This window comes from Etheostoma cragini, chromosome 12 (genome assembly GCF_013103735.1).
Source record: "Etheostoma cragini isolate CJK2018 chromosome 12, CSU_Ecrag_1.0, whole genome shotgun sequence".
In the NCBI taxonomy this organism is placed as follows: domain Eukaryota; kingdom Metazoa; phylum Chordata; class Actinopteri; order Perciformes; family Percidae; genus Etheostoma; species Etheostoma cragini.
Window position 1 is genome coordinate 12,540,174 of NC_048418.1, and position 15,219 is coordinate 12,555,392.

Sequence of the window (15,219 nt, forward strand, 5' to 3'; positions counted from 1 at the left end):
GTGTGTGTGTGTGTGTGTGTGTGTGTGTGTGTGTGTTTGTGTCTGTGTGTGTTTGTGTGCGTATTGAAATGTGTCTGTTCATTCATGCATCAGTTCATTAAACATTATATTTTGATATGGTTATCTGATGATATCTGAGACACCGCTGATAACTGATTAGGTCTTCACACTTTGTTACAGTGTAGAAAACTGATTTGCCTAACCGAGGCTGTGTTTTATTTATTTTTTACTCTTTTTGGATGGAGGTGTTTCTCTGGTTTTAAGGTGGCTGAGCATGTGTGTTTTTGTATGCCCATGCCTATAGGCATATTTGTATATTTCAGCATCTTTTTAATAAGCATTAGCAGAGAAACATGTTAGCATTTTCTTGTCTGTCACTAGTTTGACAGCTTGAGAGTGCCTCTATTAGATCAGTGCCATTTCAATACTTAAAGGATGTCTTATTGGCAACAAATCCCATGAAAACACCAACAAGAAATTGATCCTAATAATAAAATAATGAGCATTGTCCTACAGCTTCATTCCTGCCAATAAGCTAATTAAACATGTAAATGAGCAACACTGTTGTACCAGTTGACGTGTTTCCGTATTACCATGAACACAAACTGTGATTTATTTTAGGTCAATCCACATATCCTTTTAGAAATATACTCTACCAAATGTGTATTAATCCACCACTGAAAATAGTACCTAACAAATGCACTGGTTACTCCTGTTAAAGTAACGTTAGTTTCAAAGAAATCACCAGGCCTTTTAAAAAAAATAAAGATTTAGGTCTTCAATAGGAATGTACCTTGGGCTGAGTGGCACAGACAGGTTAGGGATAAATAATCAAGAGACAGACTAATACATTGGTTGTTTTGGACTGTGTATGGGATTTGTTGACATTATCAACTGCTTTATCCTTGAAGTAAAAATGCTCCTCAATCTACAGACTCCCAAACCCTACTGCAGTCCGCCATTGAAATGCCATGTGTTTTAAGGGATCTTACATGTTGCTCATTTTAATTCTATGCATCTTTTGCAATTATGCAACCTCCAATGGGGAGTTAATACTCCATCTGCTGCTAAGCACTACATCTTGTGTGCGTTAGATAAATATGATCCAGTTGAAAATGTTTGTGCACATGTTGCACTTAAACTATAGCCACATAAAGCACATTGACATAGTTTTGGGCTTTACCATGGTGAAACACCCTAAACTAGGAACCATAAGGAGTATACTGTATACAGGCCAATGACTTTTTAATATTTTATTCTCCTGTTCTTGCACAGATGGCCAATTTTGTGAACAGATTGCTATAGAAACATTTGCAGCTGTGCCACATTTTTTCCTATTTTTCTTTTTATGATTGACCATACTGTCTTCAAGGACACTCAGTGCTTTTGAAATGTTCTTGTATCCTTTCCCCATTTTTTTTCAATAACCTTGTTACAGTTCTATCAGTAATGTCTGCCTTCGTAATGTAGTTTTTGCAAGACATTGACTAATCAAGGGTTTGACATACCAGATTGTACCACCACATACCACATACCAATTTATCATGTTACCTACAAAACCATTTGGCTACATCTGTAATGATTTAGACAACTTTTTTCAAAGGCAAAATACATAAAACTTCAGTTGATCAAATTCTAGAGATTTGTTACTTCACTTAAAAACAACATTCCACACATTTAAAAACAAAACAAATGAAGATACTCTCTGGCCGTCTTCAGTTTTGTGTCTGCTCTCTTTTGCAGCATTGACAAGCCCAAAGCCCTATCACTGCTGCTGCACACGGCAGACATCAGCCACCCAGCCAAAAGTTGGGACCTCCACCATCGCTGGACCACCTCCCTACTAGAGGAGTTCTTCCGACAGGTGAGTGGGTGTACAGTACCCAGACAGGTCACAGAGTAATGCATGGGTGGTGGGTCCAGTGTAAGCTTCAGTGGTTTGAAGATGTGAGGTTCAGATGCATGATGAGAGAACACAGCATGCTTTCCAACTGGTCACATACACAGAGCCAAATATTAGAAACACCTATAGCAATATGGCTACACAATCTACACCTTCTAAAATTACCATACAGTTGACAACATCACCTCTGAATAACTGTTTTATAAACATATATATATAGTAAACTTAAATTGTTTTTAGCTGCTCCTTTGGTACTGTTGTTTAGGAATGTACTATTATGTACTACTATGTATCTATTTGTCCAGTTTAGTCCCAAGTGTGTTCAGTTTCTTTCACACCAGTAATAAAATAATGACAATACTAGTGAATGATTGTTTTAATATGGTGCTTTGGCTCAACTCTACATCCCAAAGCACTTTATATTAGAAAAGTAAGCAGTCATATTCATACATTTAATTGCAGACAGTCGTTTAAAAAAAGATGCCATGACAAAGCGCCATAGCAGATTAATATGCACAACATTACTTCTTTGACAATGCATCTGTCTATAAATAATAAATTGTGGATTTGTTAACATCAACAAGAAGGACAGGCGTTTAACTGGTGCCACATTGCTTTCATCTCTTCCATTATTAATCCATATTGTTCTCATTATCAGTGCTATTGTTATTGTTGCTGCTTTCATAAGGTCTTTATCTTGCCGATAAATAGCCTCTCCAAAGAACATTGCCTCCCGACTCCACATCTCATCTATTTGTGACAAATCAGAAGAGAAAATGAAACACATTTGTGGCCCAAAAGCAACGTGGGGGCGAGGGCCAGACAAGCCTGTTGATAGGAGTGTGAACATATGATGGCATTGTGTTTGTGTAGTGTCGTCAGTTGTGTGTGCATGTCTGGTAGCGGGGTACATATTTTTATAGAAACCAAAGACTGAGAACAATTTAGACTGAGATAGCTGCTGTATTTCCAGGGGGACAAAGAATCCGAGCTCGGCCTACCGTTCTCTCCGCTCTGTGACCGAAAATCCACAATGGTGGCCCAGTCCCAGATTGGTGAGGGGTTTCTCTTTATGTACACCACTTGCATAATGCTGTGGTATCTGTGGGTATACAAGTTCTGCTCCAGAAGAATTTATTTTGTCTTTGTCAAGGTAGTTTCTTTATTTCTGTACATTTATATGAGTCTCTCAAGTAACAAATCACGATGAAATTGGTTATTGTGCTTCCCTTGATAATGATAGTGTGAGAACTGATACAAGATAAATAAAAAAATTAAAACAACTTCCACCAAGAAGATAAGTTATCATTTTCATGGCTGAAAGGTGAAATCAAAAGAACAATTTTATGCTATTTTTGAAGTATTGCATTAGTATAGTATTGCAAACATGTACCTCAAATGACTATAATCCCAGTTTTTTGTGACCTTTTAAAAGTTTGCTTCTCCCATCTTAATTTTGTCTGTCGGACAGTCTAATGACGCCTATAAACTTATTTTTATTTGTATCTCAGATTTGATAATTACTTTAAAACATTCTGTAAATATGTGTGGCCTTATTTTCCCATCTTAATCTCATAAATTCCAGCTTTATTTAGTGCTTTTCTGGGAATATTTTCACCCCTGTCTGCATTAAACAATTCAATCACGTAAATAATGAATGTGAAAATATGCACTGATATTATTTTGTTATTGCTAATATCTTTATCACCAGGGTTCATCGACTTCATTGTGGTGCCCACCTTCACTGTGCTGACGGACATGATGGAACGTATTGTCAAACCGCTTATTGACGAGGCATCCCATTCAGGTTTTGCCGGCTTTAGACGCTCAAGGTGAGCTGCAGCACTTTCATTTGCAAAACGAAAACTTTGGATTCTTTTATGCTGTTCAGTAGCAGGACTGAGCAGATGGAAGTGGGTGGCTGTATGTTAATCCGAGCAAATTTTAATCAACCCGCCTGCTTAATCAGGAATTGAAAATCTACTGTTTTCTTCCCTTCACCTGCTATTCCAGTAACTGCTCGCTCAATGACTTGATTAAACCTCAGCAGCTCTCCTGCAGTAACAGCATATCAAATGGATGTATTGAGAACACCAAATGAGTCTCCCATGAGTAATCCATTTCTGTGCATGGAAATGTCTCCACCTTTCATCGGGCAAAGCCACAAACCTTGAAATTGATATTTTAGAGATTCTAAACTCGTCATCACTGATCAAGAGTGGGCTTCAGTGCTGGATTGGCATACACAATAGCCTCTTGAGAGATACAAAACAAAGAGATTTCATCTCCACTGGCTTAATTAATCAGCACAGTACTTTGAAACCATCAAGATAAAAAAGTAAATTCCACTTGCTTTTGCATTAGTAATAATTAAACTATCCAGAGAAAGATCGTTTTAAACAAGTGTCTATTATTTGTGTCTTTTAAAGTGAGCTTATCGGAAAATACAGCAGTACTTGGGGAATCTGGCGCTGCATCTTCCGTTGCACCTGCACATCAATATCACCCTCCCTGTTCTCCTCAACTGCAGTCATTAGCATCACTCAGTGGGCCTCCAGTCAAAGTTAACCGAGTGGAAATCTTAGATAGAATTTCCACTTGTGCAGTCTCCTTGTCTTTGTACACTCCTGGGTGCTAATGGGGTTCCATGGACTTTTCTTCCCAGCATTTATAGCTGCTTTCAATCTTCTGTAACTATGTCTGCTCTCTGATTATCCACCTGTCTTTCTCTCTTTCTTTCTCATTGTGCCTCTGAATCTGAAAGCTCCTGTTTTTTATGCCAAACTAGGGATGGCAATGTTGGTTTGTTGGACCACCACTTTGGTCCTGACTGAATTGTCTCAACAGGCATCCATATGACTCACATGATGAATAGGAAAAACCAATTCCTAAAAGCAGTACTCTAGCAATTGAGTATTGCACTTCCATGGTTGTGGGACTCACCTGTTTGAAAAAAACGCTCCAATTAAAGCAGCAGAGCGTGAGATATTCTGACTTTTAGTCCCTATCATGAGTCAAGCTCAATAAACCTAGAATGCTACATTTCTGATAATGCAAGTTGACAGCATCGTTTATCAGATCCCTGCCTCTGAAATGGACACTAATTTAAGATAAGTTTGTAAAGCAATACAACTTTTAAAGCTCCCTCCTGAACAACAAACAACGTTTTCACACTTGCTCATAATGAAGAATAAACTGAACTATGTTGTGGAGTGCCTCTTTAACTTTTCATCTAGCTAAATCATCAGGTCAAAGAAAGGTTCAATTTTTCCAATACTTTGGTTTACTAAATACCTGCAAATTAATGAAACTCGCATCATTCTCAGTACTTTGTGTTTAGCAAATGTTAGCATGCTAAGATGCTTAACTAAGATGGTCAACAAGGTAAACATGATACTTACTAAACATCTCAGCATGACAGCATTGTCTTTGTGAGCATTTAGCATGCTGACATTGGCATTTAGCTCAAAACACCACTATCAGTAGAGCCACACAGAGCTGCTACAATGGCTGTAGAATCTTCTTCTTGGTGAACTTTTAACTCCCTTCTTCCTTGTATTTTTTTCTGTCCAGTCTGAACAGTCTTAGCTCAGAAGAGACCAAGAGGCACAGTTTGAAGAGCTCTGACAGCAGTTCGTCCGGACAGAGCTCTCTGCTGACGGTGGACCAGAAGAACTTCAAGGCCTTGTGGAACGAAGAGGTTTATCAGAACAGAGAGAGGTGGAAAGCTCAGGCAGCTAAAGGTAACAGCCAATAATAACATGCAGAAAAATGAAGGTGGTTTGGGGACTCAGGGAACATGAATGTCCTGGTAAAACTGATCTGTCTGAATGGGGTAATTTGTTTCATAAAGCTGCAATGCTGTTAACATCTACAAAGCTCTTAGCTCACTTAAAGGGGAATTTGGACTGACCTGCATTATTGTGGGGTACACAGCGATTAGAACGTCCACATACATGCTTTTATTTAAATTTTTATGTATGTAAGTTGGTACCAGTTGAGGATGTTCACTTCAGGGATTGCTCCTGACGATTGTGATTGGTTTAAAGAAATTCTAATGAACCAGAACATGTGTTTCTCCCATCCTGCACTGTGGAGTATGGTCTGGCTACACCACAGATACTTTCTGAGTTAGGAGTGAAAAATACTTTTGTTGTTTTTTGGATTGTTGCATTCCTTTATCCAATCACAATCATCTGGCATTGCTATATTCCAGATGCTGCAACAGTGGCTCGGCAAAATAATCTTGGAAGGAAACGTGTTTTGTTGAAACATTTGCACCCTACAGAAGGAAACTGTTGTTTAGCTGAATACATACTGTAGTTTGCTCTTAACACTGCATCGCCGTGTGTACTTCCACCATAGCATTCCTGCCAATCGGTCCAAAAATGGCGTAAACATATTCTGTGTTATTCTTTATCCTGGAAATGGACTTCCGTTGATCCAGACTGAAAGGCCATTAATAAGAACAGCATATGGGTTGCCAGGTTGTAAAAAATTGCTGTTGTTTGTATTTATCTTCATCCTGCATGATACTTGTCTTATCCCTTCAGATAGCTCTTAAATCAATTTACTCATCATTTTTTTATCATTTACAATTGATCAGTTATTGTGAGAAGAGTTTTTTCATGAATAATTGACAATTCGGACTGTGGTCTTGTTGGCCTATAAATGAAGATATTACTGTACATTTATTCGTTGAATACCAAATTTATTGTCGACGCCTACCAAAAAGATTTTTTTCTCACAACTTGCAAACCCTCTTATCACCAACTCTCTCTCTCACTGTTTCCATCGCTGTCTTACGGTAATAAGTCACTTCTTGCGAGATTTCTGGACAAGATTTGAGCGAGACTTAATTAGACACAATAACCAATTGACACGATCAAGCAAAAGTTAAATACAAATATTTTATTTCTCTGGGGTCCTTTTCTATAATGCTGTCAGACACTTATGATAACAAGCTGAGCCTGTCAGAGGTAAAGTTATATTAGTGGATGCTAATTGACGGTGCGTAATTGCCCCAAGCGATTACATTGCAGCCTGTTACGCAGCTGCCGGCTGCAGGGCTTTCGCTCAATACTGGACCAGTTTGACATTGTTGTCTCCATTAGTCACTTAGGCTCAAAAACATGGGAAAATAGGGATCAGGTTAGGAGTTTCTCTTTAATTTAAATATTAAATAATAAGGTTAGGTATATCAGGTTGGAAACATAACAAACGGTCCAATGAGCTCACTCAACCTTTACTGGCTTGAAGTAGAAATCAGGTAGCAATGAATTAGTGCACATGGACATCGATGACTTTATGAATGATGCACACATTCACACATGTGCTATCCTGCCTCCACCCTCCATGTGACCTCAGAGGCAGAGGAAAGAGCTAAAAGGGAAGCGGAGGAGCAAGCCCAGCAGGAAGAGGCTATGGAGCCCCAGGAGGTCCTCACAGAACCAGAAGAGCCTGAACCAAAGAAGGACGAATTGGAGGGAGAAGAGCCAGAGTCAGCAGAGGTCAGCGAACAAGATGGTAACATGGGGGAAACAGAACCAGAAGCGCAGCCCGGGAGCGCCACACACAAGAATCCTCCACTGCAGAACGGTACGTCCCTTTAACTGTGAAATCCCACAGCATGATGGGACAAATGGCAATATGTCTATGGGCTATATGATCTATAGGAAGAGTTAGTGTGTTGCTAGAGAATGTAAAAGAACTTCAAAAAGAAATTCCCACCGTGACCTTTGTATTTATGTGGCTTTGTATGTTAGTGCAATGTTTGTAGGAGGTATGTGTATTGACATTGTAACATTTATTTGTCATTACCTTTCTAATGTTTTGAATCAATGCAAGAATAAGTCCACTAGAATCTGAATACATTTCTGTGAGTTAAACAATGTTTTGCTGCACGTCATGAGTTTGTAACAACTAGCAGGTCAGTAAGGATAAACATGTTCTTATAACTTGTTCTTTCAACGTTTATAAAGGAGAGAGGGTGCTTTAAGGATTTAATTTTCTTGTTTGGGTTGAGTACATGTTTGCCATTGATAAATGTGTGTGATTGTGACAAATAAGACGACTAGTCTGACTTTTTAGGAGAGTTGTCTGAAGGGACTGAATCTCCAGAGGATGAAGAAAAAAATGACAAAAGTGACCACGGTGAGTTTATTCCTGCCGTCCACGACTATTGACAAAAAAGTGTGTAAACTAAAGTGTCTACACTGAGTTGCCAATTTCTAGGTACACCCAGCTAAAGATCAGAACAGCCCTGCAATAAATCCTACCTTCATTAAAGTAATTTGTAATTTACTTTTAAACTCTAAGCTATTGTTATATTAGACAGAGGTGTTTCTGTCATTCAGCCTAATCTCCTTGATATAAATGGAATGGAAAGATTAATAGAAACACTTGAATGCACTGTAATAAACCGGCATGTACTTCATGACATTATGAAAAAAAAATTCAACCAGTATTTTAATTCACTCTCCCTAAATCTTCGTTAGGCTCTGGAGAGAGCTGCAACATCTGTACTGAAATACAAGGAAAACACTGTGTGAAGATTTATAGCCGTCACAGTGTGTAAATGTTGATTCAAAGACAGTTGTTATCAGCAATTTAAACAATATTTTGAATCAGTTTAAGACAGCTCATTAATCATCTGGAACATTTGACCAGATTTGTTGTGATTTGATCAAAAGATTAAACAGACATAATAATCCATGGAATAAGTCATCCTCCAGGGAGATTTCCCCACGATAGATGATCAGTTTGTTGATTTGCAATCACACCTAAATTATTAATATTCTTTGTATGTTTTCCCAAAGCAGAGGTGGCGATGGAATAAGCCAGCTGGGGAGAATTGCGGCCATTCTTCTGCATCTTTGCTGCGTTGCTGCTCACCTAAACCTGCTTTAACCTGTAAGGAGGTACTCCTTAGGCCATTAGTTGGACTGTGTCGCCCTCTACAGGACACCAAGAAACTGACACTTTCACTTCCTTTTTTGTCTCTGTGATCAACTGTTTTTACTTTTACCTTGTTTATACTCCTTAGCTCTTATATACAGAGCTTGCAACTCTACCCATGTGCATTATTCCTACATACCTGCTTACTGATAGGGATAGACCTGATAAGGTGACGCCAGCGATGGTGGGGATCAAGAGGAGCCTTTGAAAGACTGACACTGAAAATGTTCTTTTTTTAGTTATCCAATCTTTTACTTTGCTCTAAGATGTGTGTCCAACTTAGCCACAGACATGTAGTCATTGTACAAGTCCCACATCTCACTGCTGTGTTATGCATCTCTGACTATCTCTTGGTAAAATAAGGTTATTTAGAGACAGTAGGTTTTGCGTCATTTATTTTGTTACTTACTGAATAATACATGCAGATTTGTGGAAAACGCAACATAGAAGGACTTATATAGCTGCTACACAGTATGTACAGCACATGAGTATATTTACAGTAAACTGGGGTTGAATTCACAGGTTTATAGCACTACAGTTTTACTAGAAAATGCTTTTTAAACACTTCCACTCTATATAGAAAACAGAACTTTTCCCTGTCCTTTAGGAGCACCTGTTGGAAGCTTCCTGTTTGCAGAGGGTACCACAAAAAAAAGTTTATTTTCACCAGTTGTGGCTAATTTTTTTTCCCTTTCACATTTCCCCAGACAGTGTGCAATTACATGCCTTTGTGTTCCTTGTGGCCAGGTTTATATATTATTTCTGTCCTCTTTACTGTATATACTGGAAGTTTGTATATGTATGGATCTGAGGAGGAGTTTCAAATACACAATACAATACACCACAACAGATATTTATTTGTGATATACTGTAAGATATTGTGGGGAAAATTGTCAAAAACTTAGAATGCAACTTTTGCATTTCAAACATATCACACGTTCAAGTTTTTATAATACATACAATCTTTTTCTTTAATATTTTTTGTAACATTCATATTTGTTTTGCACTTGTTGTGTCCTATATGAATCTTGCACTAGATGTGTCTAATATCCTCATACTGTATGTCATTTTTTGTCAAAAAACTTCTTCTCAATGCCTTCTTCTATGTATTTAAGCTGTAGCAAAAAGTCAACATTGTCGCTAAATTACAAAAGAATTACACATATGTATTTTTTTGCAGTACAGTTATGTAAGAGCAACTTCGCCTATGAGGTTGTTGGTGTAATGTTTTTTTGACGTGTTTACAGTGTGCTCATACACCTATTAGCCAGTTGAATCCATCATGCTTCTGTGATGCATCCAAGGCTATTAGTCCAAACTGTATCTGCTTCTTGGTTGTTTGCCAGGTTTTTAAGGCTTGTAATGTTGTGTATAGAAGATGCAAATATTGCTTACTGTGCATATGTAACATATTGAACCTCTGCAATGCAGCTTTTACTATATACTTAATGTGTAATTGGATGATAGAAGCATTTTGGCAGTATTTGCATACTGATGAGTTTTTTTCCTGAAAATTGTGCACTTTTATTTTGTTTTTCCTTTTGTTTTAAATTATTTTGGTATGGAAATCCTAAAATTGGTTGTGCCAAGATCAAGTTCTTGGCATGTTATTTTAAAGTATACTGTACATGTGTATACTGTTCAAAAGGTTAAATAATTTAACACCTATACATTTATATAAAACTGTTGGAAGACTTTTTTAGCCTGTTTGTTTTAATACACACTTCTCATTTTTATATTATAAACAGAACTTCGTGTTGACATATAAAGCAGTTTATCATGTAATGTAACCACACGCTACTTTCTACCTAAAAATACAGTCAGTGGTTAGCAAGCCAGCTGCCTGAATGTGTGCCTATATATATGTACTTTCGTTTTCACACCTTTCACCTGTAGGAAAATTGATTTTGTGATGTCATTTGAATCTGTGCTGATCCAGGTACAGTCGAACAAAACAGATCATATCCTACTCAAATTAGTCGCTATTAAGAGTCTTGAGTAAAGACTTTTATTCAAGACAATGTTGGGAAGTCTTGCTGTAAAGTCAGAAGTTTGATGCAGATGTGTAATATTTATAGTGGTATATTTTGCTCTTTTTCATTTAAGAAAACCTATTTCATAGATGTATAGCTTTTTGTTTGATTTTACTGTAAAGTTTGCTGGGTTGTCAAAAAGTATGTCTTCAACTTGTAATGACATTTTTCTGTTGTCATTTTGTCTTTCCTCTCTGGTTTTATTTGTCCCTGTGTGTGTCTGTTAGATATGTTGTATTCCACCAGCTCTGAAGTCAAAACAATTCAAATGGCTCAAAACTTATAACTGTAAATCGTAAGTGTAACAATCCAATAAGAATGTTATTCTTAAATAGAACTCATTGTGTAATCAAAATAGCCTGCCTGACACTTGGTAAAGTGGACTATGCTTTCTGTATCCAGGGACCAACGCATGTACAGTCTTGTAGTTTGCGCCATCTTTCACTTGCTACTGTGATAGCCTACTGTATGGATATTTAACAAGAATTTATACCCAACATAATCAGAAACATAGCTGAATTTATGACAGGTAAAGACTTCATAACATGGTGTTTCACTATGAAAAGATTATTTGTCGTTTGTTCAATGCTTTGTTTCCTTGTTTAGTCTAAATCACTCTATGACTGATCTTAAACTGTTCTATTGACTGAGGTTAAATGGATGTAAAGTGTGTGTTTGTGTGTGTATGCAAGCATGTGTGTGTATGTGTGTGTGTGTGTGTGTGTGTGTGTTTGTCTAAGTGTGAAATTGCCGAAAAATACTTAATGTGCATTTTTGATCTCCTCACTGTGACCTGCTCTATTGATGAGAGTGTGATGAGAGCGTGTGAGTGTGTGTGTAAGTGTGTTCATGACATAGGCTACTTTGGGGGACACATTTAGGCTAAAGGCTAATTAATTGGGGACGGCCTCACCAATTGGTCCATTTTTTGGGTCTGTGGTTAGGGTAAGAGGAAGTAGCCAAGAAATTAATGTATGTCTTTGAATGTCCCCGAAAGTGACTTAAGTTGTGTGTGCATGTTTGTGTGTGTGTGCGTGCGTGTTTGTGTGTGTGCGTGTGTGAGTGAGTGAAAGAGAGAGAGAGAGAGAGAGAGAGAAACAAACAGTGATGCAGTGGACTGTTACAGCTGGTATATAATTCTCACCCTTAAAAGCATAATCAACAAATAGATGTCAGCATTTATTTTCCACATTAACAATCCAATGCTCATATTTTGTGAATGGACTACCATATCAGGCCGATTCCACTGGATATGTTTACATATATAAAACAGAGGTGGACATATTATAAAGATGAAATGATAAAATGAAGTTGGGCTAAATAGTGGGTAAACTATTAAAAAACAAAGGTGAGAAGTCAAACTATCTATCTAACCAAAAACACCGCCTTAGGTTCAACCTCCACTACAGATATGAATAGACAGAGGGACTAAGAGAGTGTGTATGGGTGTGTGTGCATGTATGTGCATGCATGTGTGTGTCACTATCCCATGCCGGCCAGGCGGTCGTGTGTGCCACCATGCTCTGTAACTGCACAGCTGTATCAATAAATTTGGACTCAAAGGGCTCAGATCATGTCTGCCTGTCTTCATTTTACCAGTATTATTTGACATATTTAAAGGACACTGCTGATTTAACACATGGATCAGTGTAGTGTCAGGGTTGTATTTTGCAAAGTGTAAGATCAAGGGGTGCTACAACTATTTTGATTCATCAATTAAATGTCTACAAAATTAAATAAAACAGTTAAAGGATAGGTTCACAATTTTTTTTGGTGCACATATCAGCATTGGAACTATTTTTCTGTTGCTGTTATCATTACCCCTGTTTAAACTGAGCATGGTATATCTCATCGGAATGTGCTTTGAATGTAAGAGACAACAAGATACAATCTACAACAATCTCCTTGTTTGTGCCAAAATTAATTAGTAGTATAAAACTAGTATACAATTTCTTCTGTGTTTGCACAGACAGTGTTTCAGCTGGAGGATAGTTTACATTACATTACTTTTTAAGGACAACTGCCGGATTTTTGTTTGTTACGGTTCTCAAACTGTTCCGTTTAGGAAACAACAACAAACTTCGAGCTAGCAAGCTACACGCTGAAAATGGCAAGGTTAAAGAAAACTTGGATTGTGCAAAAAGGCAGGCCAGCTTGGTTGTTTGGGGGAATGATTGTAAAGATTTACACAGAATATGTTTACAGCATTCATTATCTAACTGGGCTGTTTGGAGACCGAGTGATGGGGATTGCTATGGATAGTTTCAGTACAGTACAGTACAACAATTGTGGGTCAAAGTTAGCAATATTTTATCTCAGCACAGGTGAAATCAAAAGAAGGTTGGATCTATTTACCTAAATCACTGGTTTAATGCACCACCCTTCCAGAACGCTCAGTGACCCAAATGAAACACACCCCCTATGCACAGATGCATGCTGGGTATGGCTGGCTAAAATGGTCATATTGGATCTGGTGTTTGTGACTGTCAACCTCTGTCATAGTTTTGAGTGCAGGGTGATTTAGCATAAAAATGTTTGAAAAGTCTGAGGAGCTCACTGTGACAGAGAGACTGAGTGGACTGGTTATATTATGCTCTCAGAGTGAACAAGCTGACAAGTGGAACATGAAGCAGAAAGTGAGGACTTTGCAGTGCTCACATCTCCCATAAAGCCATTCAGACAGGCAAGTACAACAACAAACTTTCTATGATGGTTTTAACTTTCTCCAGAAGAGAAGATCAAAATTGCTAGACAACGCGTAGAGGTGTGCATGTGTGATCACCAACGTTACATGTGCAAAAATTGTGCAGAGCTGTTTAACTGTTAGTTTAGATATGGCAGTTGCTGTGGAGTTTATATTGTTATACTCTCTGGATTGTCTGCTTTGGTGATATTTTATTTTCCTTTTGATTCTAAAAGAGAAGATTTGTCAGGTTATTTAATTGATGTAGTCTAATAATGCTTTTTTTACACAAACTTGTGACATATGATACAAAGATAAGACTGATTTTACTGTAGTAATATCTCACAATATGGATAGGATATTTAAACTTCATTAGATTGAAATAAGAACATGGGATAACATTTTGTAAACAAAGCCTATGAACTGTATTTTGCATTAGCTATAACATGTACATGTCTCACAGTCAGTAATCCACTAGATGTCTCTATTAGACCTTAAATCACACTGAAGCTCCACCAACACCACCTCTCCCAGCCTCAGAGGGGCTATATCACTAAAAATGATCAACAGACTTGATGTACACTGTGTCACCCTCCCAACATAGTCAGTATATAGCTCTTTATCCCCCATATAGACAGCTCCACAAACATTACACACAGAACGCATATTTATCACAAGCAGCATGCATATTCATGGGCCGGTTGATGGAGCTCGTGGAGAGATGTGTATGAGTTCGCAGCACAGAGTTGAGTGCAGAAGCAGAAGGCGAATGTTAATTCAATTATACGGCAGCTGTTCCTTGGTGCCCATGGCCACTGTGTTTGCACTAGAACAGAAATCTTGTATTAGGTCCCTCGCCATAAAAGACCATTGCCAGGCATGAAAATGGGGACTGCCTGTAACCAAAAGCCATCACCCGTATTTTAAAGAGCTTTTAATGCTTATTTTTGGCACGATTGAGGAATTTGGTGAGGCTGCAAAGTAAGATTTATGGTTTTTTTATTTGTTTTATTTTTTGGCTCACTGTTGATTTACGGAGCTTTTGTTTTTTGTCATTATTCTTTTAAATAGTCAATTTGCTTGGGAGGAAAATGTGCAAATGAGTTTCCTTTTCTGGTATTAAATCCAGTCAAGGGTGGTTGGATAAACACGGGTGTGTGTCCTGTGGTGGTCCTTTCATCGTTTCATTATTGTGAAAACTAATTTACAGATACATAAACTTTTTTTTTTCTTTCTTTGTGTTTGTGCATGTTTGCATATGTGTGTATTCTTGTGAATTCATGCTCATGACTTTGTGTATTAACAAAAAGACTACGTGCATGTTTTGGCCTTGAATTGCTGTAATACATGAAAATGAAGTTTGTCCATGCATTTATGTGAGCGTTGGTATTTGTGCTCCACCCCGCCTCCTGTCCCAGGCTTGAGCTGAGCTTCAGTATGACAAGTTGGAGGAAGAGGGAGGGGTGTGAAGGCATCCACCAGCCTGTCCCTTCATTACCCAGCTCCCTAAGACTCACTCTGTGATTTAATCACATGGCCACTGGCGAGAACTGCTGCTCTGATGTTAACTGGACCTGCTCATAAATTTGCTTTTCCTTAGTCTAAAGGAAATCAGCCACATTTGTGGGCAGGATGAGCTCAAC

The 15,219-nt window shown here is 38.0% G+C and overlaps 1 protein-coding gene across 4 annotated transcripts in view; it reads left to right on the forward strand.

The window, feature by feature from the left end:
* pde1cb (phosphodiesterase 1C, calmodulin-dependent b) overlaps positions 1-12,462 on the forward strand; it is a 96,526-nt gene extending 84,064 nt beyond the window's left edge. For 3 of the 4 annotated variants that reach the window (XM_034888791.1, XM_034888793.1, XM_034888794.1), the window contains 7 exons: positions 1,744-1,864; positions 2,877-2,958; positions 3,615-3,735; positions 5,477-5,646; positions 7,271-7,501; positions 7,994-8,056; positions 8,722-12,462. In XM_034888791.1, the coding sequence (XP_034744682.1) occupies positions 1,744-1,864; positions 2,877-2,958; positions 3,615-3,735; positions 5,477-5,646; positions 7,271-7,501; positions 7,994-8,056; positions 8,722-8,741 (808 nt within the window). In that variant the 3' untranslated portion in view covers positions 8,742-12,462. The remainder of the gene's footprint in view (positions 1-1,743; positions 1,865-2,876; positions 2,959-3,614; positions 3,736-5,476; positions 5,647-7,270; positions 7,502-7,993; positions 8,057-8,721) is intronic. The other variant, XM_034888792.1, reaches the window with a different exon arrangement.
* The last annotated feature ends 2,757 nt before the right edge of the window (positions 12,463-15,219 follow it).